Source organism: Pyrgilauda ruficollis, unplaced genomic scaffold, assembly GCF_017590135.1.
Source record: "Pyrgilauda ruficollis isolate IOZ18807 unplaced genomic scaffold, ASM1759013v1 scaffold33, whole genome shotgun sequence".
In the NCBI taxonomy this organism is placed as follows: domain Eukaryota; kingdom Metazoa; phylum Chordata; class Aves; order Passeriformes; family Passeridae; genus Pyrgilauda; species Pyrgilauda ruficollis.
In genome coordinates this window covers 4,771,559-4,796,775 of record NW_024524711.1, presented here as the reverse complement: position 1 = coordinate 4,796,775, position 25,217 = coordinate 4,771,559, and the positions used below count along the sequence as shown (strand labels likewise).

Below are 25,217 nucleotides of genomic sequence, written 5' to 3'. Positions count from 1 at the left end.
TTTAACCTATGAGTTAACAACAGTATTACTTTAATTTTGAATTGTATGCAATGTATTGTGCTTTGGGGGTTTACTATTTTTATGCAATTACAGTCCTTGTGACAGAAACTGGACAAGCCCAGCTGCAGGACTAAGCTGCTGTTTAAGCCCAGAGCTTACAAACTGGCAGTGCAAACGTTTTAGGGCAGTCAGTGCAATTTCATGCTGAACTGCCAAGGGAGTAAGAAGTTGCCTATATACACCAATATCCCCAAAAAGTTATATATTTAAAATACAGTGGATTTTTCTGAAGCTGGTCCATATTTTGGAGTCTGAGAAGCTAAATCTCAGAGCTTCCTCACACTTCAGCATCTGAGCCAGCCCAGCAACTACCAACAATCCCCAGTGTCCTTTAAGAGTCACGGTAGATTTTGTAACCTAAAATCTGCATGTGCCTGATAACGTTTCAGGGGGTAGGGAGCAACACTTCTGACAGCTCTCGAGAATCACCTCTGAGAAACAGGACCTTGGCAGTTGCAGGAGACAGTTCATCCTGAGCAGAAACATCCTCAGTTCCCACCATTTTCAACCTCTTCCTTTTCAAAAGAAACATCGGTAGTTCCCACCCTTTTCAACCTCTTCCTCCTGATCATGTGCCAAGAGCCGAGCTTTCTTCCTCTTCTTAGAGCGGGCAAGATGGGGAAGGTTTGCGGTATCTGCACAGAGGCAGAGGGTGTCAGATGTGTCAGATGGCATCTGAGGCATTTGCCTAACCCTGAACGTGTTAGGAAAATGGTACCTAGAAACACTGCTTCCCCCAGCATAAGTAGTACAGATTTCTTTTTTAAAGTAGTATTTTGTTTCTTTGCATTGTGTCACTTAACATACTGTGGGACAAATAACAGAATTTCATCCTGGTTCTCCTTCATTTTTGAGATAATGCTTGATTAGCCAAATGAAAAGTTCCTAAAAAATGTAAAAGATTTAACCACAAAGTCAAAACCGAGCATTGCTTCTTGCATGTCTGTACCTATTTATCTACAGCCATACATTACAAACGTGCTCAGGAACGATCTTCGGCACTGAAATTGCTTCCACTGGTACACTTCCAGAACTTTTCCCAGCCCAAATTTGGCTCTTGTCAAGTAGCATTGCCAAAGCCCTTCGCAGCCGCTGGCAGGTGGGAGGGATCATTCATTCCCAGCAGTTCGGAGTCCCATGTCTGGAGCTGAGGGAGCTCACCAGCGCCGGCACAGCCTCGGCGGAGCGCTGGATTCACCGCTGTGCACGAAGCCCTCCTGTCCATCACAAGTGTCTCAGCTCTGTTGCATACACTTCCCAGAAGAAGACTCCAGGTTGTTCCAGCCTCGGGATTTCCCAGTCAGAGCGGTGTGTCCCGCAGGAAGCGCAGCGCCCTCAGCCAGCCGCGCCGAAAGGGCCCGGAGAGCCGAAGGAGCCGCAGCGCACAGGGATGTGCCCGCGGCAGCTCCCGGAGCAGCGGAAGGCAGCGCTCTGTGCTTGCTGAACCTGGCCATGATGGGATATCGGCAGGAAAACGCTTTCCTGACCTGCGCTGCTCTGGGGCACTGCGGACAGCGGGAACATTAAAACCAAGCCCCAAGCCTGCCAGAGCTCCAGGAGCGCTTGGACAACGCTCCCAGATAGATGGTGGGATGGCTGGTCTTGTCCTGTGCAGGGCGAGCGGCTGGACTCGATGGTCCCCGTGGATCCCCTCCCACCCGGGACATTCCCCCATTCCCACCTCCCCTGGGACGCGGCAATGCAGTTTGCGCTGCCCCACTGCGCCCCCCGGCGGCGGCGGATGGAACTGCTCCGCGCCTGCGCGCCCCCTAAGGCCGCCCGCTCCGCCCCCACCACAGTGCCAAGATGGCGGCGTCTGCGGCACGCTCAGCGGCCCGGCGGCTTCTCTTGCCCTGGTCCGCCCGCCTGGTGCGAGCGCCCGGCGCGGCGCAGCGGGTGAGGCGGCGGGGAAGGGAACGGAGCGGAGTGGAGGGAGGTGCGGGAGCGTGGGCGCCACAGTGGCTCCGAGCGCTGGTGCTCGGGCTGCTGCTGAAGGGACGCGGGGAGTTGCAGGCCGTGGGGCGCGATGCATGCTGGGAGTTGTAGTCGCGGCGGCGGTGCACGGCGGGAGGTGTAGTCAGTGGTCAGTTTGCGCTGCTCAGGTTTGTGTGCGGCAGCTGGTGCGGGCTCTGCAGTGTGAGGAGGATGTCAGTGAACTGGGGATGTTCAGCAGGGATGAAATGGGCTGGAACATGTGCCCTGGGAGGAGAGGCTGAGGGTCCGGACCTTGTTCAGGCTGGAGAAGCCATGGCTTCAGCTGGACCTGTGAGAGGTATCTGGCAGCACCTAGGAGAAGGCTGTTAGGAACATAAAACAGGCCTGTCACAGTGCGGCACCGTGGCAGGATGAGAGACTGGGCATAATTGAAACAAGAGAGGAAAAACTGGATATGTGGCAGTCAAGCAGTGGAGCAAGCTGCTCACAGAGCAGTTTCTCACCATCTTGAGAAGTACCCAGGTCAGTACCCAGGTGCAAAAAGTCCTGAGCAAAGAGGTCTGACCAAATTGATCCTGCTTGGAGCAGGAGGTTGCACTAGAGACCTCCAGAGATCTTTTCAAACTTGAATTGTCTGTGATTCTGAAATGAGTTTTAAGAGATCTAGCCTGTTCTAGGAGGAGAGTGGTTGAGAGCTGGATTTTGTACTTTCATGTTTAGGGCAGTTATATGGGGAGAGAAATCTTTGTTTATTTGAAACATTTGAAATCACAGTTTTTGAGATAGCTGTTTGCTTGAATTTGGGATACATATTTGCATGTCTTGTTATTGAAGAACCGCTTCTCTTCTGTTCTACCCTGCTCTCATTTAATGTGCTTTAACTGCCACATGATTGTGCTGCTCTGATCAATGGCTGATGGATTTGCAGTCCTGGCACAGGCTGTATCTCACTTCACTTTAGAAAGCAGGTACCCAGGAGAATTCCAGATGGTAAAGGTCCTGCAGGCTCTTGATGGCAGAAGTGGGAAACAAGTGTGGCTGGCTGATGAGAGTAACAGCTCCTGTGTCAGACTGGAGGGCAGCAGATGAATCTCCTCACTTGTAGTTATCTTGGGTCTGTTTCGCACATTCAGGTTACTGCTTCCCTTATGTGAAGCAGTGGTGAATAGCAGTCCTGAATTCTTCCTCTTATAAATGCATGCTTTAAGAAAGACCCATGGACTTAATGCTTAAGTTCAGCAATACATTTTTCAGAAAAGCATCCTTGGACATAACTAAACCATCTGAGTGTGTCTGATGATTTTCCTTTCCAGTGTGTACATGTTGGAACAGGGAGGCACACAGTTTCCAAAGCAGCAACAGAAGTAATCTTAAATGTCCCTGAAACTAGGGTGAGTCCTTTGGAAAATGGCTTGCAAGTAGCTTCTGAAGACTCTGGACTCTCAACATGCACAGTAAGTAACTTACAAAAGGAAGGGTTTTTTATATCTATTCCCATGTGTTCATTTCCTTGTGGAACTAAATTGTATTTGCATTTCAATACTTATTAACAACTGCTCCTAAAACTTAAGCCAGGACACAGAAGTCTTAAGGCTTTTGTAGATTTGTAATTAAATTTTTTGTGAAGGTCAAAATTTTCTTTTTCTTGAAAACCTGCTCTGTTTAAGGAAAAAGCCATAGCAAAGCTGTTAGCTGGGAAAATGACTTTTTTTTTTTCTTCACTGAGGTTGGACTTTGGATTGATGCTGGAAGCAGATATGAAAATGAGAAGAACAATGGAACTGCTCACTTTCTTGAGCATATGGCTTTCAAGGTGAGTGTGAAGTTTGATGTAGACACAAGGGATTTTAAAATTATTTATCTTTAAAGATCAGTGATAAAAACTTTGTCAGAATTGTATAAATAAGTTTTCCAAATTGAAATGAGAAAAATAACATGGACAACTAAGACTTTGGTTTCTGTTATAAAATGAAGCTAAAATCCTAGTTCTGTGTAAATGTTACACAACTATGAATTACACAGATCTAATTTTTAACTCACTTTTTCCTTTTTATAGTAGTCTTAGAAGACACACAGTCATCCTTAGCCAGCTTTTTATTTTCATTTGGAAGCACAGTAGGATTTATATCTGACTTTCAAGCTTGGAGAGATTAGAATGCCTGGTTTATTTCCAGAACACATTTTCTTTCTCTTGATCATGACTTTTACAGACAAGAAGTAGTAATGATGAGTAGATGAACTGAGGGGTCTAATGTGATTTTCTTACTGTTCTGTTTCAGGGAACAAAAAAGAGATCTCAGTTAGACCTTGAGCTAGAGATTGAGAACATGGGGGCTCATCTGAACGCGTACACGTCCAGGGAACAAACTGTGTATTATGCAAAGGCTTTTTCAAAAGATTTACCAAGAGGTAATTGCTGTCATTCATCAGAAAAGCTGCAGAGAACAACATGCTTATCCAGCTTCCAGGGAGATGACACAGAATGATGCTTTTGCAGGTTACAGTCCCTTCTTTGCCTGGTGAAAAGTCCGTTCTTGAACTTCACAAGAACGTGAGAACACAGGTTTGGAAAGGAGCCAGCAGGGAAGCTTGTATTTGAAATATTTTTATCTTCAGAGTCCCAAGATAAGATACCTTTTGGACTTCTCTCTTCCTGTCCCCTTGCTAGTTTTATTAGTACTTGCTCTTTGAGGTGGGTGTCACTTGGAACCAGATTTTTCTAGTAGTCTGAAAATACTTTTTTCATTTCCATCTCTCTTTGCAATCAGCTGTGGAAATTCTTGCTGACATCATTCAGAACAGTACCCTGGGAGAGGCAGAGATTGAGCGTGAGCGAGGAGTTATACTTCGAGAGATGCAAGAGGTTGAAACCAATTTGCAGGAAGTTGTCTTTGATTACCTTCATGCCACAGCCTACCAGAATACAGCCCTAGGACGGACCATTTTAGGACCCACTGAAAATATCAAGTATGTCCAAAACTACATCTGTCTTTAATTGTATGGTAACTTTTATATATTAAGAGACTTACCTAAAAATGTAGAGAACAGTGTCAGATTTCATTTTTACACTGCAGGGTAGCTGAAATCACACTGAATATAATTGTAAGTAGAACTCCTGTATTGCCTTAGTTTCCCTGTAGGCAGGCATCAAAGGGTATGTGAACTTCAGATGTTCTCTGCATGACTTTGGGGTTTTTTGCCATATTTTTCTTCTGTTTCTTATAAGTGCATCTGACACAAAATTAGAAAAACTTCTTTTTCCTGTAGGTCACATGTTAGGCATTATTGTAAGCACACAGTGTTTGCACTGCTCTTTCAGCATTTGTTTGGACCAGTGCAGATCAGAGGACTGCTAAATGTGCTGCTTTCAAAGGAAAGGAGATCATTAGTGCATCCTGTCTCTCCCTGGCTGAGTTGGAATTTTCACTCCTGCTCAGGAAGCTAGAAGAGCTTTTTATTTAGTTCCTATTTGCTTTTTAGAAAGTCACCCTTATTTTAGCTTTCTGCCTCTGCTCTGAACAGTGGCAGCACTTTTAATTGTTTTGATAATTGTATTGTTATATACATTTTTCTCTTTTTATTCCAATAAACTTTACTGACACAGTAGTGCTGTCTCCTTTCCTATTTTTAGATCCATAAATCGTAATGACTTGGTGGAGTACATAACAACACATTACAAAGGACCCAGAATGGTCTTGGCTGCTGCTGGAGGTCAGTATGGGATACTCATCCTTGATCATGTGAAACTGCTTGAAACCATGGCCTGAGTCTGTGGGAACAACCTGGTGAATCACCCATTGTTCAGGAGGTCCTGTTTGTTGTTGGCCCTGTGTAGCCCTCTTGTGTTTTGTGCATTCATACCCTTTGAGCTTTTGTTCCCTTTTCCTGTCAGTAATATTCCAGAAACCTTAAATCAGGAACAAGAAGTGAATTGGAGGCCAAAGTCATTCTTCCATGTGGGTGGGAAAAAAGGGTCCTAGAAGGTGTGAAGAAGGGAATAGCAAAGAATGCAGAGAGAAAGAATTAACGTTGAGGCTTGAAAGAGCAAAGAGCTTGATTTAATGTAGTTTTATTGGAAAGCTGTTAAAGAGAACCAAGAAGGGGGAATCATGATGATTTTGCTCTGTATAAAGAGGATGTGTGAAGAATCAAAGAGTGGGGTATTGAAGCAGGGGCACAAGAAAATACTGCTTGGTTGAGTCTTTAAACTGTGCAGCAATTTAAATTAACTGTTTACAGAGTAACATCACAAAGCATGTGAAATACCTTTGTCCAGGGGTCTCTCACGATGAGCTACTTGACCTGGCAAAGTGCCATTTTGGTAACTTGCCATCTGCTCCAGAAGGAGGACTGCCACCCCTGCCACCTTGTAGCTTCACAGGTAGTGAGGTAAGCTGCTGGGTGGCTTTTTGAGCTGGCCCTTACATCCCCTGACATGTGCTCTCTGGTGAGGAGAGAAGGCTGCTCTGCCACAGGTTCAGCAAATGAAAAGGTTTCTTGCCCCCAGTGGTGGCAATGGAGTAGCTGCTTTCCAAAGCAGTACTTCCCATTCTTTCTTGGACAAGTCTCACTGCCACCACTTTTTATTCTTCATCACTTCCTGGAGGAATACCTTCTTTATCCCTGCTCCTACTTTCCTTTTATCCTGTTGACTATGGTATTGGGGTGTTTCACCTGTTGGAATCACTCATTTAAAGGATGTGGCAGAGAACTGAGGCATCCATGTTCTATTCCCGTCTCTTCAGATTTTATAGAGTCATCAGATTTCCTTGCTGCTGGTAGACAGAAAATGACTTGTAATGCTTCTCTGTGTATATTGGCAAAGTGATCTGAAATTGCCCCAGGGGACACCAGTTAAGGCTGATGTTAAATTAATCTTCATATACTTTAATTTTAATGCATGTTTTGTAATCCAGCTGTAGTGGAAAAGTCTGTTTTCTGTTGTTTAACTTGCCCTGTGCCTGAGTGTGGACAGGTTGCACTAGAGCTGCTCTGCTGTGTTCCAGATTCGGATAAGGGATGACAAGATGCCCCTGGCACACCTGGCCATTGCTGTGGAAGCAGCCGGCTGGTCAGACCCGGACACAATCCCACTCATGGTAGCCAACACTCTGATAGGTAACTGGGATCGGTCCTTTGGAGGAGGAGTGGTGAGTGAACCTGCAAGCACCATCCTGCTCTTAATGAGGTTGGTGGGATCTCCCTGACTTAGGTACTGCCTGGACAGGAAAGGGGATCCAGCTGTGAGTCTCAGAGGGTTTGTTAGCCAGGATGCAGGAGAATCTTAGGAAGTGGTTCTAAACCACCAAAATAGAGGTGACTTGAGGTTTGCCAGCCCTCATGGAAAGTAGGATGTTATATACCTGTATGTCATCGGAACCTGTGGGTATCAGTAATTAACCGTCCCTTTCTTGAACCTAAGTGTCTTTGTGATTTTGGCTCAAATCTGGGGTGTTATTTTGAAATGTGATATTACGTGCAAGGAAAGAAAGGGTTGAAATGAAGAGCTGATAATTAACCTTTTAGCTACTACTGCACATTCTGTCATCATTGAAATGAAAATGGGAAATCATGGAGGTGACTAGTAAACTTTCAAAAAACTTCATGAAGTAATATCTTCTTCTTTTGCCTCAGCAGAATTTATCCAGTAAACTTGCTCAGATTGCCTGCCATGGTAACCTGTGTCACAGCTTCCAGTCCTTCAACACCTGCTACACTGACACAGGGCTGTGGGGACTCTATATGGTCTGTGAGCCATCCACTATTCAGGACATGGTGCACTTTGTTCAGAGAGAATGGTAAGCTACCAACTGTTTCTCTGAAGAGATTGTTTTTAGTGGAGGAATACAATTTAAAAAGAAAGTAAAGAGAATATTATTATCTGCTTGGACTTGCCTGGGAACAGCAAATGCATCAAATTCTAAACTTTGGCACCCAAAGCCAAGTCCTGGCACCCAAAGCCAAGTCCCAGCACCCAGTTTTTGGAACCATTACTTGGAGTGAATAGCTTAAGATGTAGATTTTGTTTCTTCTACGAGAAAACACAGCAGGGATTTTTTTTTTTTGACTGGAAAGTAACAGAAGTCATGAAACTGTTAGATCTTTTAGTCAGTGTACAGCTTGTGAGCTGCAAGTGCCACCACTGAAAGAGTAAATATTTGTGGATGAGAAGAATGAATGTGCAGTTACCAGACAGTATTAGTTGCAGTTGATGTATCACATGCTGGTGTTAGACAGCTCTAGTGAATACACAGGGTAAGTTGAGCTGTTACATATGGAATTTTGAAACCTATGATTCTAGACAATATTCATTCATCTGAGGCTTAAATCTGTTTTGAAGGATGTTCATAGATGACTGTAAAGCTTGAACTGCAGGTGCTATTAAAAACACATATATGTTACTTAAAAGCACTTCATTTCAAGTGGGTGAAGTTGAAACAAGTCTTGAAAATGTGGAGTTTTTTTAATCACATAAATCACTTCTTATATACCATTATTCTATGAAATCCCTGTTAAGTTGTGGAGAAGAAGGTTATCACTTTGACTCTGTTTGCTGCAGCTTAGCACCAGGGAAGATACAGACGATTCATGGGACAAGAATTTAGTGTTGAGCTATTTAATGCATCCCCCTCTCCTCACAAAATGTTCCACAGGCAGTGTGGCAAATTATTGTCTCACCAAGAGAGGAGCCAGGAAGTAATGGATTCACCTCTAGCTAATTACCTCTTACCTAGTTGCTTGGCTCCTACTTTCTTAGCAACATCCGTTCTCAAGATAACAAGTACAGACTACACTTGCCTCAGAATATTTATTTAATAAAATGAAATACAGCTCTTCTAAGTGAAAAAGCTTGCTGTTGGGTATCTTGATATGCTTCCAAAACCCCTACTTTTAGGCTGCTGCTTTGTATCCATGGCTTGTTTTTCAAGCTACCAGCTTTGTCTACAGAGGAGTAGTGCCTGGTAGGTGCAGTAATGCCTCTGCACTTTCTTATCACAGGCAATTGTGTGTGCTACAGCCTATCATTATTTAATGCCTTTGGATTTAAATTGTTTTTCAGGATAAGACTTTGCACAAGCGTTACAGAAAATGAAGTAGCTCGAGCAAAAAATCTTCTGAAGACAAATATGCTGCTACAACTTGATGGTGAGACTTCTGAGACCTTTTTATTCTTTGTGGAGCCACAGGCTGATAACTGAAGCATTTTTTTCCCGTTTTAGGGTCCACACCAATCTGTGAAGACATTGGAAGACAAATGCTGTGTTACAAGCGCCGCATCCCAATTCCAGAACTTGAGGCAAGAATTGAAGTAAGTGGCAATCATGTTGCAACTTTTAAAAGGCCATCAAGAAAATTACTTGCTACAGAAAGTAACAGTGTAGAAGTTGTATTTCTTTTTCAGCTGAGAAAACATTTCCAACTGAGAAAACTTCCAAGTGTTTCCTACTCCCTTGGATTATACAAAATTAAGATCAGAAACAGTTTTAAAATGGGATTGTAACAAAGATGCCTCTTTTACCCCTTTTAGGCTATAGATGCCCAGACTATTAGAGAAATCTGCACAAAGTACATCTATGATAAGCATCCTGCAGTTGCTGCCGTGGGTATGTGATAGAAGTTTTCCTATCCTCCCATAACCCCTCCAGCCCACTTGCTGTGAGTTGAGCATGTGTCATGGCCAACTTTCTTTAACTTCCAGGTCCAATTGAACAACTTCCAGAGTATAGCAAAATCTGCAGTGGCTTGTATTGGCGTCGTGAGTAGTGAATAACAAGAACTTCATCATATTTTAGCTTTAAAAATCCAGGAAAACGGCAAAAAACACCCAACAAATCAACTACACGGGTTTAAAACTCTGGAGTTGCTTTTGAGAAGATTAAAATTCAAGAACCAGCCCCTCTTGTATTTCTGTATAATGAAGAAAGGAATGGAAACATGTACAGTATTTGCATTTTTATTATAAAACAAGGATTGTCAGTAAGAGTCATTTCTTGACTTTAGTAGCATTCATCACTTGTTCTTGAGCAGCTTTCTTTGCCTTGACCATTTCCACGAGTTCCTGAAGAGAAGGTGGGGAAAAAAGAAACTTAACTAAACACATAACTTGTGAACAATGCTGTAGTTTTGAACACTACATATATTCAACTGTGAAACACTCTACTTCTCAACATGATGAGAAATCTACATAGTTTAATGTTGTCAAGCAATTTCTCTTAGAAACTAATCAATTATTGGAAGGTCAATCCTCATGTACCAGGAACTTTACCTACAGGAGGCTAGGGATAGGACTTAATCTGCTAGAGCTTGCTGTCAAACTATAAAGCAAATTTCCTGACAGACTTTCCTTCCCAGCTTCCAGAGCCACTATTTTCACTGAGGAACATTTAGTCCTTACTGCTCTCTTGGGATTGAGTTACCAAAACCAGAATTTTCCTGCAAGGTTCCATCATTTTGCCTGTGTCAGATACTGTCTCTGGGAGGCCATGGGACAGTAAAAGCAAAGGATTCTCTCAAGACCTGGACTGGTGCCAGTCCCAGGAGGAGGTGAGGGACCTTACCTTATATCGCTTCATGCAGTCTTTTTTTGACCGGCCTGGAACAGCTGCTGCTATTTTCTCCCATCTTTCAGGAGTATTTACTGGATAAGTCTTCAATGCTTGTTCTAAAAGTTTTTGTTCTTCTGTAGTCCAAGGGGATGAATCTAGAGGTGATCCTGTTTTTAAATGCAAAAATGACAGCAAGAATACATATTTAAAAAGAGTCTAGAAAATAGTCTAAAACCTATTATAGTTGATTTAAAATCCCTGAAGTTTTGGGGTGTATTGTCTGTACCAGGAACGCTCAAATGTGGCACCAGAGACTGGATCACTTACTATCAAAGTTTGTAAACAAATCTTAAGTTATGGGTTACTTTCTTCCTAAAAGACCCAGGGGAAAGAAGTACACAAGAAGAGCTCCCTTTTCAACTTTACCTTCAAATCGTTCTGAGGGGGCAGCACTGTCCATCTGAGGCACCACACCATGTTCTTTTTTAAATTTGTCAAATGCTTTCTTGTTTATGTCATCTTTTTGATGAGGGTCTATGAACAACAGACATGAAAAAAAATAATTATTGCAAGAATATTACAGCCAGATGTAATAATAATATTCTGTAGCAGATTAATTACAATAATCACAAAATCAAAAACCCAATTTGTGCTTACTTTAAAATGACTACAAAAATGGTGGTAGATTAAAAAGAAAATAATTCAGGGTCCAATAAACTTTTCTCAGAGTGTCAGATTCTCCAACGCTTATCCAGCTTTATAGTGCTCAGAGGAATACTTGTTTCATATAATCTTAAACCTGAATCTGCAACTTCCCCAAAACAACGAGGGATTATTCTCTCAAGGGCTGTGGCAAAAAACTCACAGGGTATGACCATGTCAGAGAGGCAGGAAAATCCAGGTGTTCCTCATGCCACTCTGTGGTTTGTAATGCAGAAACCTCTTGAAAATTTAGTGGGTTTTTTTCCTTCTGTAGTGAAATGTGTAATTTCTCTGCGACCTTATTCCAGAGCTCTCTAGGCTTCATTTTCCATTTTTATATTCATTTTTGAAGAGGAGATGAGCCACATTCATTTAGGTGTCTTACTCTGGTGTTGGACTCCATTAATTTTTTTTAAAGTATCTCTAGAGCTTCATCAGTTCCATTTATTTTATATGCCTTCCTTTGTAGGGAGCTTTCTGAGAGGCCCATTTATCTCTCTCTGAGCCCTGACATTTCATGTGTCCCAGACACCAGAGCATCAAGCTACACTAAGAGAGTTTCTGAGAGTTGCTTGTGAGGTGCTGACTTACAAGACACCCATTAGGATGAAGACACTGAATCACATAAATGCTCCTCTAAATCCTCCATCTGAACTAAATTTCTTTTGGGGCTGTACAGAGTATTTTCATAGGAAACACAGCTCCAGTCACAGAAAAGTCAACTGTACAGAAGCAGGCAGACCATGTATTACAAAAATAAGGTAATATAGATACCAAGCTTTTGGAGACTCTTTGCTTTATTGATGACATCTTTTGCTGTTCGTTTTATTCCAGTAGTAGAGTGCAAGTTCATATAATTGGCAATAACTTCCCACCTACAGCAAGAACAGAAAGGATAAACCAGCATATTACATGATACCTTATCTTCATATAAGATATGGTCAAGCTCCTCTACACATTTTTGTAAACTCCTGAGTAAGTTCAAACATATTTAAATACATGCAAAATCCCAGAGTAGCTGTTCTGGAAAGTATTCAGTCACTAACTGAAGAATTCAATCAGCTTGGGTGAACTTCTCCGTTTCCAATACAGAAAAAGGATGGGGTAGAATGTAGGTAAGTGCAAACCTCTAATCCTCAAAATTCTGCTAAATTGCTGTTATCCTGAATTCCCTAAACACCTCTGGCATTAAATACTGCAGGCTGCACTGAAGGGCCGAGTAGTTACTAACCTTAGGTCCACTGCCCCCCCCAGAATAACTAAACATCAGGTAAAGGGGCTTAAACAGCTGGAACAACCCTAGTCCCAAGATCATTCCTAGTGGATTCTTACAAAATGGAGGCAGTGTGTACCACTGCTCAGACAGGAGCCTTGACTGCTGAGCTGCAGAAACAGGCACTGGTATCATCTCCATGGAGTATGGCAGCTATTTTTTTTTCAGTAAGCATCCAAATTTTGTAATGGATGTTTGAAATCTCTGTAATCCTATATGGAAGAAGGCATTTCATTCCTGGGAAAAAGTATTTAAAGCATGCTCCTGTTCTTGCTTAGCAGTAAACTGAGTGCTAGTGAGCCTTTCCTTTTTCCTCTGGCTCTCCCCTGAAGAAAGCTATTTTGGGATATTTTCCTCCTACCATATAGAGGAGAAACCAGCCTCACATTCATTGTGGAGCCCCTGGAAGTAGCTTACACATGTGTATTCCTACCCAGCTGCACCCCAGTCACTGGTGTGATTTTTGTTCTCCGCTTTAAGGACTGGACCCTACCGTGGAGTAAGCCCTGTGCACACAGGCACCTCAGCACCATCCTAGTAATGGACTGAGGCCCAAATCTGGGGGGAAACAAGGTACAGGGCCAGAGCTGTGACACACAGAGCATGGTACCAAGGAAAAACAAACCACTGGCTGCTTTTGAGCCAAGGAAAAGAAAGATGTTTAGGAAGTCCTTATACTGACGAAGTACTTAGGATGATCTGAAAATATTTTTATTATGCTTATTTAATTAAAAATTGTTAGTCAGGACTTTTAGCACCAAACCCGAGAAGTACCTTGAGTTAGTCCCTGCTGGAAAGAGGTTCACAGCTTTAATTAACAACTGTAAATCATCCTCTGGCCAATTTTTGCTTCCCCCTCCACCGCCAGTGGTTGCCTTTTCTGAGCTCTTTGTTGCTTGGCGCATACGAGCTTCTGCCTCTTCTTTCTCTCGCCTTATTTGTTCATTTATTTCTTCTATCTAAAGATTGCAAATAAGCATTATTTATTTACTTACTGAATTATTGTTACATTTTACAGTGACACAATCCCCTCTCTGGACTTCCTTTGAACCTTGGATTTTGCTTAGTTTTTGTTCTGTGTATTATATGTAAGGAAACAGAGGAGCTTATCTGTTCCAGTATTATTTCCCATCATTCCATGTGTATATTTTTAGGATTTAAAGATTAGGAGTTAATAGCAGAAATCCATCACAGGTTCACTAGGAAATTAAATAGAATACCCGCAGAATTACAGCAAAAGTTTTCAACCTTGTGAGAAAGTCTAGGCTAACACTTGACTTAGAGGGACAGATCCACAAAAGCTTTAAGACCAGTGAGGGCAATTAAACCTCTATTCTGAGGTTAAACTGATTGTCAAATGTTCCAGCCTAACTGGTATCTAAGCCTGACTATGTCAGGAGTAGTAACGTAGAACATTTAAGTTAGAATGAGCTCCAGATTTTAGTTACTAAGTGTGTACTCAGGATTAGATGGCCATGTGTAGAGCCAAAAACTACTTAAGTTAACCCACTGCACATTTTTGTGACCTGTAATCACATCTCAACACTGTGGTGTGACACATCTTTAATCATCTGCTTCTGAGTAGGCCCAGTCCAATCCTGGCAATATTAGAAGAGCTGTGCACTTATGGCTGTTGGCAGGATGCCCAATGGCAAGAGCAAGAAAACTATTTCATAAAACCTTCCTGACAAAAAGAAAGTTACCTGATAGATAACTTTTAGTGGAATAGATTTAACACATAGAAAGGGGACTGCCCTGCATTTAGAACACCCTCCTGGAGAATGAAATATTGAATTCAGTCCCCTGTAGAATAAGAGGCATTTCAGTCTTAAATTGTCTGATGAGTAAACCTGACCCTGGGATGTGGACAGATCATACTTCCCACCATGGAAAAAAGTTCACACTGTGTATCCACAGTGGGTGAGAGAAAGCACCTTACTGTTTCTGTAGGATGTATTCAGTTTTTAGTTCAAATGACTTTTCCCTGATGGCAAACATAGGCAGATCCTTGCTGAGTTTTGGTAAATTTTGATTCCATGGGTCTTGCATTTCCCATTCCTTGGTATCCAACCTACCAGCTCTTCCAGTGCCTACAGCCTGCAGCACACCTGCAGTCCTTTTGTGGATCTATCCCCAAGTCACAGACACTAGACTAGGATTTTTCTTGCATAAGAAGAAGAGACTGCTCCTCCTTCCTCAAGGTAACTACTACAGATTGTTGGGCAAAATGAAATTCGTCTACTGTTTCTGTATACTGTAAAAGAAGTAGGTTTTGTGTTCTTTACAGATAAAAATGTGTATTTTTTTCTTGGCTGGCCCTGTTAATTTGGCCAGCCGTGAACCGCACAATGTAAAATGGAGCAGAGATCCCACTGCCTGTGGACTCTGAAAATCAAGTCTTTGTGTTTTAACAAGCACGATTCCACAGCAGCTGTGCTGTATCTTAGTTCACTTCAGACAGGTTGATTCACAAGTTATTCTGTTACTTTGATTCAACACTCAGCATAATTACCTGTTTTACTACAGCCGCCTTTCCTCCTTCCTTTGTTGTGGATGTAAGTGCTTCATTCAAGCATTGCAGACTAAAAATAAATTATTAAGTTACAATGGAGAGCTAGTAGAAAGATGGGTATCAAAAGGAGCAGAAAGCAGCAGCAGGAAGACTTACCTTGCTAGCTCAAGACGATCACAAAGCTTTTCCACCTCCTCCATCATTTTAACACAATCTGCCTCATTATCAGAAAAGTAATTCCAGTTCTGGAAGCAGAAATACATGTTCTACAAAGTTCTTGAACTTTATTGTCCTATTCCTTCAGACAAAGGCTTAACACACTGCGTTCTTCAGCCACTGCTGTGTTTGGACCTATTTGTCAGCTTTACTCATAACTCATATGCATGTAAGTATGTGTTTTAGTTTTTTGGTTTTTTTAGTAAACCCACTTTCCATACCCATCTCCAGCCCTAAGAACAAGCAAACATGTGATATGGTTTATCTAAGCAAACATAGTAATTTGTCTGATGTAACCTGTATTTCATTGTAATAATAGTTAAATACCTTGCATGTTGTTCTGAGTTTTTGCCTTTCTTTCTTGATTGCTTTCTTCTGTATCTCTTTTTCCTTTTTTGCCACTAGTGCTTGCTGCCTAACTTCTTCTTCCTCCTTTTCTTTTGCTAACCGCGCTGCTTCTAATTCTGCTTGTCTTTGCTGCAACCAGAAGGAAAAAAAATGCAAGTAAAAAATCATCCAGGTCACACTGTTACAGGGTCATTCATTATCCAGTATCAAAATGTGTTGTTTCTGGTTTGGGTGGAATTTCGTTTGTATGTTGGGGGGTTTAAAAATGCATAAATACTTTAATGTTTGGTTTTCCAAGAATTTTGAGGGAGATGATGAAACATAGCATTAAGTCAAATATTCACTGTGAGGACCCTCAGTTCATAAATCCTGATTTCTTCTACAACGAAGATATAAAACCATACATGATTTCCTACTCTTGCCTCAGGAGTATAAACTTCGTGATTCAGTATTTATCCTGCATCATTACTGATGTATTTTGCAGTGTTCTAATGTTTTTTAAGTTACTTTTTTGCACCTTACAGTTCCCTATCATTCTTGTACTTTCAGAGCCATCTTCTCCAAACTGTTCATATTTATCAAGTATGTTCTGTTACCTCAAAATATTTCATACCAACGAACCATTCACAAACCACATGCACAAGGCAAGCAGACGTATCCATTTTATGCACTTAATGCTTGCCTTGAAACCAGAGGAAGAGTATGCAACAGAAGAACTTAGTTTTCAAAGTGTTTTGTCTCGGATCTGCATTCCTTGTTTCCATCTCATTCTCAGAAGGCTGCCAGCCTTACACTGCCTACTGCACAGGCATCAAAGACAACACATTTTTGAACCCCAGGGTAATTCTGTCAGTAGTTTCCTGACAAATCTAGAACCTGAAGCAGCAGGTGTGAATGAAGCAGAGTTTTTAAACCCAAATAAAGAACTTCACTTACCTTTTCTTTTGCTTCCTGTTCTTTTCGTTTTGCTTCTACCTTGGCTTTCTTCTCTGCTTCCTTCTTTGCCTTTTCTTCCTCCTTAAATTTCTTTATCCTGGGATCACAGCTGTATGCATTGTCTGGCAGAAGAGAGGAAGCATCATGTATAGAAGAAAACCAGGAGACTTCCACAGTTAGTTAATTAATCTCTCTTTAAAGAACAGCAGTTTGTGTGCTCACCAACAAGAGTCCTAATTCTGTTCATTTCTTCTTTTTTTCTCAATGCTCTGGCAGCTCTGTTCTGCTTTTCAATCCACCTCCTTTCATCTCGACTAAAAGGGAAAGCATAGTTCAGTGCTAATGCTTTACACTGCCACTGTTAGAAATTCATCAACAAGCTTCTTAAATACTTTCCCCCACACAGATGTTCTTCTGTGAATACTTCAAAAATAGACTTCAAAAAATTAAGTTCCAGGCCCTGAGCTCATGTACAAAATGCTAAGTGTTTACATAGTTACATAAACCTGACAAAGCAAGCTGCTTATCTGTCATTGTAGGGAATGAGATCATGGACTTTATTTCCAAAATGCAATCCACTTGCTTATCTAACATCAAACTCAAGGAAAACAACAGAAATGCTAGCATATGGCTTCATTAAAGGACAGCAGTATTAACAATGCCACAGTTATCTTGTTTTGCAGAATATAGTCATGTCAAGTAAACCCATCTGCACAGAAACACCACTCTATGAAGTAGCATGATGCTCTGGGTAAAGTCATGCCAGATTCACTCCAGTAAAATACAGCTCAGGTTATTGATGGGCCAACTAAATAATCTGAAGTATTTACCAATGCTGTCAAGAAAGAGGCAAATTTTTAGTGGGGGTCTATAGCTTCATCCACACAACCACAACAGAGGGAGAACAGAGAACAATAGAGGGGACAGGGAAGTTGGAACTATGAGGTATTTAAAGCTCCTTCCAACCCAAACCACTCTACCTCAGAACAAAGAAAACAATCCCCATAACGGAGAAGGAGACTAATACGAGTAGACTGAAGCTTTAAAACATGAGCAACATCACCTTTGGCAAGAAGGGGTAGCAAGAATCATGACCATCTGAACAGCAGCTGTAATGTAGTTCTCTCTCCTAAGTACAGCAGACTAGGTACCATTTGTCTAAACATCTTTGAGAAAGGACACTAATGACAGGAATGAGCAGAAAAAAAGAGCTATGCAAGTAATTCAAGATCGTTCCAATGAGAAGCCTAGAGGTTCATCTGTGTGATTTACCACAAGTGATAGGAAATTGATTACAGTGCCTTCACAGAATTTTCACAGGAGACAGAAGAGTGGGTCTGGTGAGGCTCAAGAAACCCAGTGCAGGAAGAGGCACAAGAGAAGAGAAATGCCTAGCTACAGCCTAAATATGGCAGTTTCTAGCACGAAGAAATCCTACCATAGAATCTAAATACAAAACTGATTTCTAGCCAAACTTGGAAGAAGAGATTCATACGATGCAAATTATGGTCTCACAAGGATTACTAAGTGAGGTTGTGTCCTGTGAAATGTGTGTTAGACTAAAGCTCCAATCTGAACACTCTGTGTTTATAACTGTAGGAAGGATAAAAACAAAATGTATTTTTGAATGCACCGTGGTCTAAGTAATTCAGCAACTATCACTACATCAACTAATACATAATTTTTAGCATCAAGCTATCAGAACTCATCTCTCCAAATTCTAGGAAGTATCACTTTCTCAGTATAAGTTTAAAGAGAGATATGATACCGGCATGCTCATCCACTCTGTCCTGGCTCCAGGTTCAACCTGTGCTTGGGACTGGCAGGAATTACAAGTCTGGACTTAAATGAACACACATTTCAAAGCACCCCAGATAACACCTCTGTGAGGCAAGCAGGAACTACAATTACACAAAGGAGCCCACAGTAAGTTCAGTTCAAGTCCATGACTGACCCCTAAGATGGGAGAGTGGAATTCAGACTTAGCTCAGCTGCCTTTCTTCCTATGACTTACAGTCTAAGAGAAAGTTGGAAAATCTTGCTGTATCAACCTCTCAGTCTCCTGTCAAAATTATTTTTACTTACATACCATTCTGCTTTTTCTTTTTCCTCTTCATCTAAATAGGAAAACTCTCTCCAGGAATCAAAATTATACCTAAAGTAAATTTAAGGGAAAAAAAAAACGTGAATGAAAACCCAGCAAATCTGTTAAACATCACCTACCTTTTTTACTGTTATGTGTTTATAGGCAACTGTACTGCTGTTTACAATTTATAATACATAATTTAAAATTATTCTGTACCTACAGTGATTCCACTGTGTTAAGTCAAAATGTAGGATATGATTTACACCTCTGTCTACTGTGGGACAGTCTACTTCAGGATGGCATTGGTCTTGCCCACTCTAAATGTCTACAGCTGTCTATACTTCTGTCATAGGCAGTGGAAATGCAATGTAGTCAGTAGAGTTCAGAGAGAAATTAATCTTTATGTGAGCACCCATGCTTAGCAGGTACAGCAAGCCATAAACATGACTGACTTTTTTGAACTAAACACACTTCCCTTTACTAGGGGAGCTTAAACACCTAAGATGTCTCCACTAAAAACACAGGTTAGGTAAGATAAACTTGACTTCCAGTCTGTGGGTCAGCTCAGTTCTCAGCTACCACAGTCAGAAATTCCCACTGCAACCGTGAATTTACAAGTGGGTGAATTAGCCAGGAGAAAGCTAGCTCAGTTTGTGGAAGGCACAAACAGCTGTGGGGTAATTTTGTGACATCAGGAGGCTGGGACAGTCCACAGCAAACATCCCACACACCAAAGGGTCTGCAAGCCCTTTATATTGCATGTCTTGATAGAAACAGAGGCATCAGCTGACTTACCAAAAGGAATAGAATGCATCTACCTCCTCAAATGAGGAGTTCATGTCCCCAAGTTTAGGTACGTTTTTCTTGTTTGACCACCTGAAAATACATGGATATATTCAAGAAATAACATATACAATCTTCATAATGTGGTATTTGTTAAGTACAGAATCAAAACCCGAGATTCCCTCTCACCAACACAGAGAGGGCACCAGGAAAGAGGAACAGAACAGGAGAGTTCTTCCTAAGTATCCTCCAGATTGGCATTTTTGGGTAAGTTTCCCAAAAAAGCAACCTTCTCCTGCCTGAGTGCCTTCAGCCTTGTGCCTCAAGAAGACCTGATGGAGCACAAGCTATCTTTGTAGATACTCAGTTCTCCATACACATTCTTCTGGCAGAGGAGCTTACAGAAAGTGGCCAGAAAGTGCTCTGTGAATAACTCAACTCTGTGCTAGGGTACAGGAAGTCTCCCACACATTCTAATGGAGTACAAGGGAATAATGCATACTTTGCCCCCACTGCATTTTTTTCTAGGGAAATCTTCCACAGGCTCTAGAATTTGTTGTTCCATGACACAGCATTAATTGCCATTGCAGAGAAGGGAAAAACCTCATCTGACAACCACAGATCCAGGTCTGAAGTCTATGGAATAAGATTCAGTAAGACTAGTTTAAACAGTAATTGTTCAGAATGTTGTAAAGTGCCTCATGTAATTAAGTCTTTTTATACAGGGAAAAGTTGGCACGTTTCCATTGTGACAACCTTAATACCAAGTTAATTGTCAACCAGGAATCAAATGCAGAAAAAGTCACACAATATAAGAGAGAGCCACCAAATATTGACAGCTACAATTATCTTCTCTTTTAACCAGCTAAATCATGACTGTAACTACTGTCTTCTGTGAACGTCTCACTCTCAGAATAATTAAAAAAAAGAAATTTTTAGTCAGCAACACACATTTGGTATTGTAAGTAGTTTTAAGATGAAACAATGAGTTGTGCAAAAAAGGGCAGTAAGTAATAGGAAGCGGAGAACTTTTATAAAAATTGCATGGGTCAAACTCAATGCCATCAGCTGACAGTTCAGATTATTTTAAAATGAAATAAAAAATAATTGCAACTATTTTAGTTGTATTACATTTCTAGCCAATTAATACATCTCTTGTTACAAACACAATGTCAGAACATTTCAGTCAAGACATAGCTTACCTGGCATTTCTTTCAAAAACTGGTGAGAAAACTTCGAAGAAGTTTTCTTTGGCTTCACTTTTGGAAGGTACAGAGTTATCAAAAGTTGGATCTATGCTGTTAAATGCTCGTCGTTTCACAGGATCAGATAGTATTTCATAAGCTGAAAGTTACCAGACATAAGGTTGTAAACGTTTAAAAAGATGTTCTCAGATCTATGTTTGATCTATCCGTAGTGTTTTGTAGAGCTTGATATTTATTTTAGTGACACCAAAAAGCATTGCTGTCTGTTCCTGCTAAACTAAGTAGGAGGAAAACATTTATGAAAAAGGACACATTTAACCACTAAGATGTAACAAAACAGACAATATTTAATTTTATAGCCGTAAATTTTGTTCAGACACTGGGAGTTTGGCATGACATCTTCAGAATTTTATCCTATACCAGATCCTTGCAGATAAATTAACAAAATGGTCTACTAAGGCACAGAGCAAAAGCAGTCCCTGAGTTCATGTGTTGTCAGAATGGGCAAGAACAGGAACCATTCATTAGAATTTCTGCAGGTGATGATGAAGTTGTACTGAGTCTTGGACAGAATACAGAACTCCACACAAACTCTCCAAAACATCAAACAGTCCCAGTTTTCCTGTTCCTACACCCCTGCAGTTGGGGAACATCACATTACTAATTTTATATTCTGGAAATCAAAAAAGCTACAGCTTCAGTACTCTTACTTTTTTCTCAATGAAGTGTGGAGTTTTACAATGACCACTGTTTTTCAGTAAGAATGAAAAGTGGAATCAATAGAATTTGTATTGCAATCATTCATGGACTTCTGTGCCTGCACCCCTGCCAGAGGACACTGCACCATGAAGGCTGGATGTAGGTGATAACCTGGAGGAGACCTTGGTGCTCTGCAGTTCTGTAAGCTGATCTCACTGCACATGTCAGTGGAGAGAGGAAGGAATGACAGAGGCCACCAGTGAGCTTCAGTCTGCCAGTCTGCCCTTTCCCTCTGGGAAAGGACTTCACCAACACTCCAAGTGACCCCAATTATCCTGCCTCAGTAACCCTCACACCGTTTTCCTGATGCAGGAAATTCTGTGCACGTCCATTGGTTCCTCTTCCATTTAAGAGATGTCCCTTCCACCTACAGATCCCCAGTTCTACTCCCACAGACTCAGTTACCCCAGCTCTGTATCTCCCACACATTCCTTTGTCAGACCTAGTTCTGAATCCAACCTATGTTCTTCCACCTTTCCAAGTTTCTCCTCCCTGTTTCATTACTGTTTGCTCCTACTCCAGGTCCCCCTTTCCTATTATTGCATTTTAGTATTTCCTTCCTCCAAAATGCTGCCTGGGAGCACTATTCCTTGTCTTTCCTACTTTGTGCTTTCCCTTCTGTTTAGTCCCAAACCTGGATTGTAAGCAGTTAAGAGGGAAGGTTCTATGATATTTTGCTCCATGAATGTAGAACACAGCATATTTCTGAATTCATGTGCAGGTAGTTCTCAGCATAGATTTCTGACAGGACTGCAACAGAAAAACTGTTTTCTTTGGCAACCTTCCTCCTTCTGACAACTCCAAAGGAGGCTGAAAACATTAGTTTGTCTAACATATCTCACACTAACTAGCATAAGGAGACATTCAGAGAAGGAAGTTTAGGAACACAAATTCCAAGATTTCCTCTTGCTTCAACATTACTGAGTGAAATTTGTTTAAAATAAATGAAAAAGCCACGCTCTCAAGCATTTCTGGAGAGGTAAGTCATACACCTAGAACAATGGGTTTGAAATTGGCCAGCAGTGGTGTTCTGGGTCATAGAATCATTGAAGTTGGGAAAGACCTCTTAGATCAGAGCCCAGCCATTAATCCTGCACTGCTGAGTCCACCACTAAAGCAAGAAGGAAATGTGACTCAAGTGAGTTCACTCGCTCATCTGTGGGCAGAAAGGAGCAGCTGAAGAAACTGATGACCCAGATCAAATCAACACATGTTCTGTGTCAGAGCAAGCACATTAGAATTCAGATTTTCCAGCTGCTGTTGGTGCCTGTGGGGAATTGCTCCATGGCTCACTAGTTTGTCCCAGGTATGGGGCCACCTCCAGAGGTTCATCTGTTGTGCACTGCTGCAAGTGTCACGTTTTGTCACCAGCTGGCACAGCAGCCAAACATCTGCCAGCTGCATTCCCTTCCTGCTTCTATCCACTGGGAAGTTACACCTAATGTGATCTATTGATGCAGTTTTCTAAAATGCAAAAAGAACTTCTCCAGCTGTTTAGTCATTGACAATTCCTTAAAATCCTAATGAAGCACAACAAATACATTTCTGATGATCAAGCAGATTGAGAGTGTCTAACAAACGAGATCAATTGCTTACCTTTAGTTATGCAAGTAAAATAATCATTATCACCTTCTCCTATCTGTTCCCCTGCAGCTTTTCGTTTGTCTGGGTGATGTTTCAAAACCATGGATTTATCTAGCAAATAAATGCATTACAGTTAGAAGTGCTTCATCAGAAACAATTTCAAACTACCAAGTAATACAGTAATTCCAACTGGCATTTCTCTAATTTGATACTTAAATAAAAATACAAACCAAAGAGGCAGACCTGGCAGAAAACAGAAGTTAATGAATTTTCTTTGATTTAATACTATAGTTAGAATTAACATTATTTCATCTTTGCTGGGACATAAAATAACCACAACTCAGAAACTCTATTCTCTATTCCACCTCAACATCTGAAGAAGTCTGAGACTTATTCTACTATTATGCCTAGAAAAGTGCTTTAGCATCTCTAAGTGTACAGTTAGCTTCATAACTGAAAAAAGAAAAATAATTAATGTAATTTTAGTTGCTATTTTTAATGAAAAACAAAATAGTTCAGATAAAACAAAAATTGTATTCTATCCCTTTACTGAAGTTCTGAACATGATTCAAAGTGAAATTTAGCAAGAAAGCTACAGCCTGTGAATGCTGCTGCACTTCCCAGAAACAGAGATGTGAAATTTTTTAATCCCCTAGATTTAGGCTTCCGGATTTCAGAGCTGTGATATAAATTTAAGATGCTGGTAAGTTTAATTTAAATCAAACTTTTAGGCCTGGGAAACAGTTAAAACCTTGTTCACAACATGCAGGTATTTTCACTGCATGCAGTTGTGTACATCTGAAAAAAGGTTATGCTTATGAGGGACAGGTACTTACGAGCTGCTTTGATTTGTTTCTGAGTAGCCCTGTATCGTATATTTCCCAGTCCAAGAACTGCATAATGGTCTTGATTCTGAGAGAAAAGAACCACAAACCCTAATAAACACTCATAAATACAACCTAAAACACCACAACACATGCAGAAAACCAGTTCTCCTCCCCATCTCTTAAAGGCAAGAGGGAGAATTCTTCCCTCTCTCAATAAATATTGGGAAAAGACTACAGGAACAACTGTCATAAACTGTTAAATAATTACTGAATAACTGAATATCAATAGAAATTCAAGTAGCTTAATCTAAATTGGATTAAAGCACTAGAAAATTCAGTTATTGGAAAACTTGAATTGAATTGCTGTTGTTAATATTACCAGAATAAAGGAGATGGTGACACAAGATAAAGGAGAAGAGACACAATATTTTCAGGCAGTAAAATAAAAAGCTGCAGCTCAAAGCTAAGATCTTATCCTGATGTGTTTGCCTTCACACACCAGATTTTATGGTAAGGGACATGCACTGATTCACAGGGGTGAAGGAGGGGAAGAGGAAGGAGATCTTTAGCACCTGGGCATGGCATATAACCTTGATGGGCAAAACTAGGTGACAGTAACCCACACTGACTGAGTACCTTCCAGTCCTTTGGGTCGAGGGTTTTTAACATAGGATATTCCTCAAGCTGCAGTTCTTCATCCCCCGACTCTTCAGAAAGTTCCTTCTCATCTTCTAGCTCCTGGAAAGAGGCAGAAACATTTATGTTTCTCCTCTTAATAAACGCTTCAAACCATCTTCCCACAGGCTCCACTTGACAGAGTACTGATACTATAAGCAAAAACATAAAAGCAACTTCACCTTCTGTGGTATACTTTTTTTTTTTTTTAATTAAACCCCACCAAAACCCACACAAGTACAGCATCACAGATCGCTAAATCTTTTCTTTGGCTCCACACAGCCCAGAGTGCGAGAACCAGCACACGTGCCCATCAGCCGGGACCTCCCCAGGCTTCGCCGTGCTCTCACATCTGGAGAGGCGCTTCCAAGTTAAAGGGACGCACGTGTCAAACCATATTAAATGCGGTCCTGCTGGCAACGGAGGAGGCAACCGCGGCGGCGATATCAGATTCGGATAGATCTTCCCCGCGCTCCCGCTCCCCCTTCCCAGGCCACTCCCTCCGGCAGCGAACCCCGACTTGTTGCTCGCGCGCGGGCAGAGCCGATGCCGGCGAAGGCACGGCACGCGAGACGGAGACAATTAAAGTCAAATAAACAGCAAAGTTCCCGGAGACCGGCCGATTTCCCAGCTCCAGCGCCCGCGCGGCCTTTCCCGGGCGGCCTTTCCCGGGCGCAGCCCGCGGTACGTACCGGCCGAGAGCGGCCTGCAGACGGCCGAGCGCTGCCCGTCCGCCGCGGGGCCGCGCAGCAGCGCCATGGCCGCGGCCT

At 41.6% G+C, this 25,217-nt stretch overlaps 2 protein-coding genes and 1 long non-coding RNA gene across 5 annotated transcripts; 2 read left to right on the top strand and 1 right to left on the bottom strand.

Annotated features, from left to right (window-relative positions):
• Positions 1-1,815: 1,815 nt before the first annotated feature.
• On the top strand, positions 1,816-9,931 carry PMPCB (peptidase, mitochondrial processing subunit beta). 2 transcript variants are annotated; one of them, XM_041474700.1, is made up of 13 exons: positions 1,816-1,956; positions 3,309-3,449; positions 3,722-3,808; positions 4,275-4,404; positions 4,764-4,962; positions 5,627-5,706; positions 6,272-6,384; positions 7,002-7,145; positions 7,633-7,793; positions 9,056-9,141; positions 9,216-9,304; positions 9,524-9,599; positions 9,695-9,931. In XM_041474700.1, exons 1-13 carry the CDS (start codon positions 1,867-1,869, stop codon positions 9,757-9,759), a joined length of 1,461 nt encoding a protein of 486 aa, XP_041330634.1. In that variant the 5' UTR covers positions 1,816-1,866; the 3' UTR covers positions 9,760-9,931. The 2 variants fall into 2 exon arrangements, with proteins under 2 accessions (XP_041330634.1, XP_041330633.1); XM_041474699.1 differs by having other exon boundaries at positions 7,630-7,793.
• A 2-nt stretch (positions 9,932-9,933) lies between these two features.
• DNAJC2 (DnaJ heat shock protein family (Hsp40) member C2) lies at positions 9,934-25,211 on the bottom strand. Of its 2 annotated transcripts, none has more exons than XM_041474694.1 (17): positions 25,140-25,211; positions 24,409-24,599; positions 23,782-23,857; positions 22,958-23,056; positions 20,600-20,741; positions 19,410-19,490; positions 18,618-18,683; positions 16,751-16,842; positions 16,529-16,650; positions 15,572-15,721; positions 15,185-15,273; positions 15,029-15,098; positions 13,291-13,475; positions 12,018-12,118; positions 10,968-11,075; positions 10,554-10,708; positions 9,934-10,054 (listed from the first exon to the last, which is right to left on the bottom strand). In XM_041474694.1, the coding sequence occupies exons 1-17, from the start codon at positions 25,204-25,206 to the stop codon at positions 9,980-9,982; spliced, it is 1,869 nt and encodes a 622-aa protein (XP_041330628.1). In that variant the 5' UTR covers positions 25,207-25,211; the 3' UTR covers positions 9,934-9,979. The 2 variants fall into 2 exon arrangements, with proteins under 2 accessions (XP_041330628.1, XP_041330629.1); XM_041474695.1 differs by having other exon boundaries at positions 24,409-24,510.
• LOC121357438 lies at positions 15,270-16,532 on the top strand. Its single transcript, XR_005955731.1, has 2 exons — positions 15,270-15,413; positions 16,142-16,532. It is a non-coding gene; the product is annotated as an uncharacterized LOC121357438 (long non-coding RNA).
• Positions 25,212-25,217: the final 6 nt, after the last annotated feature.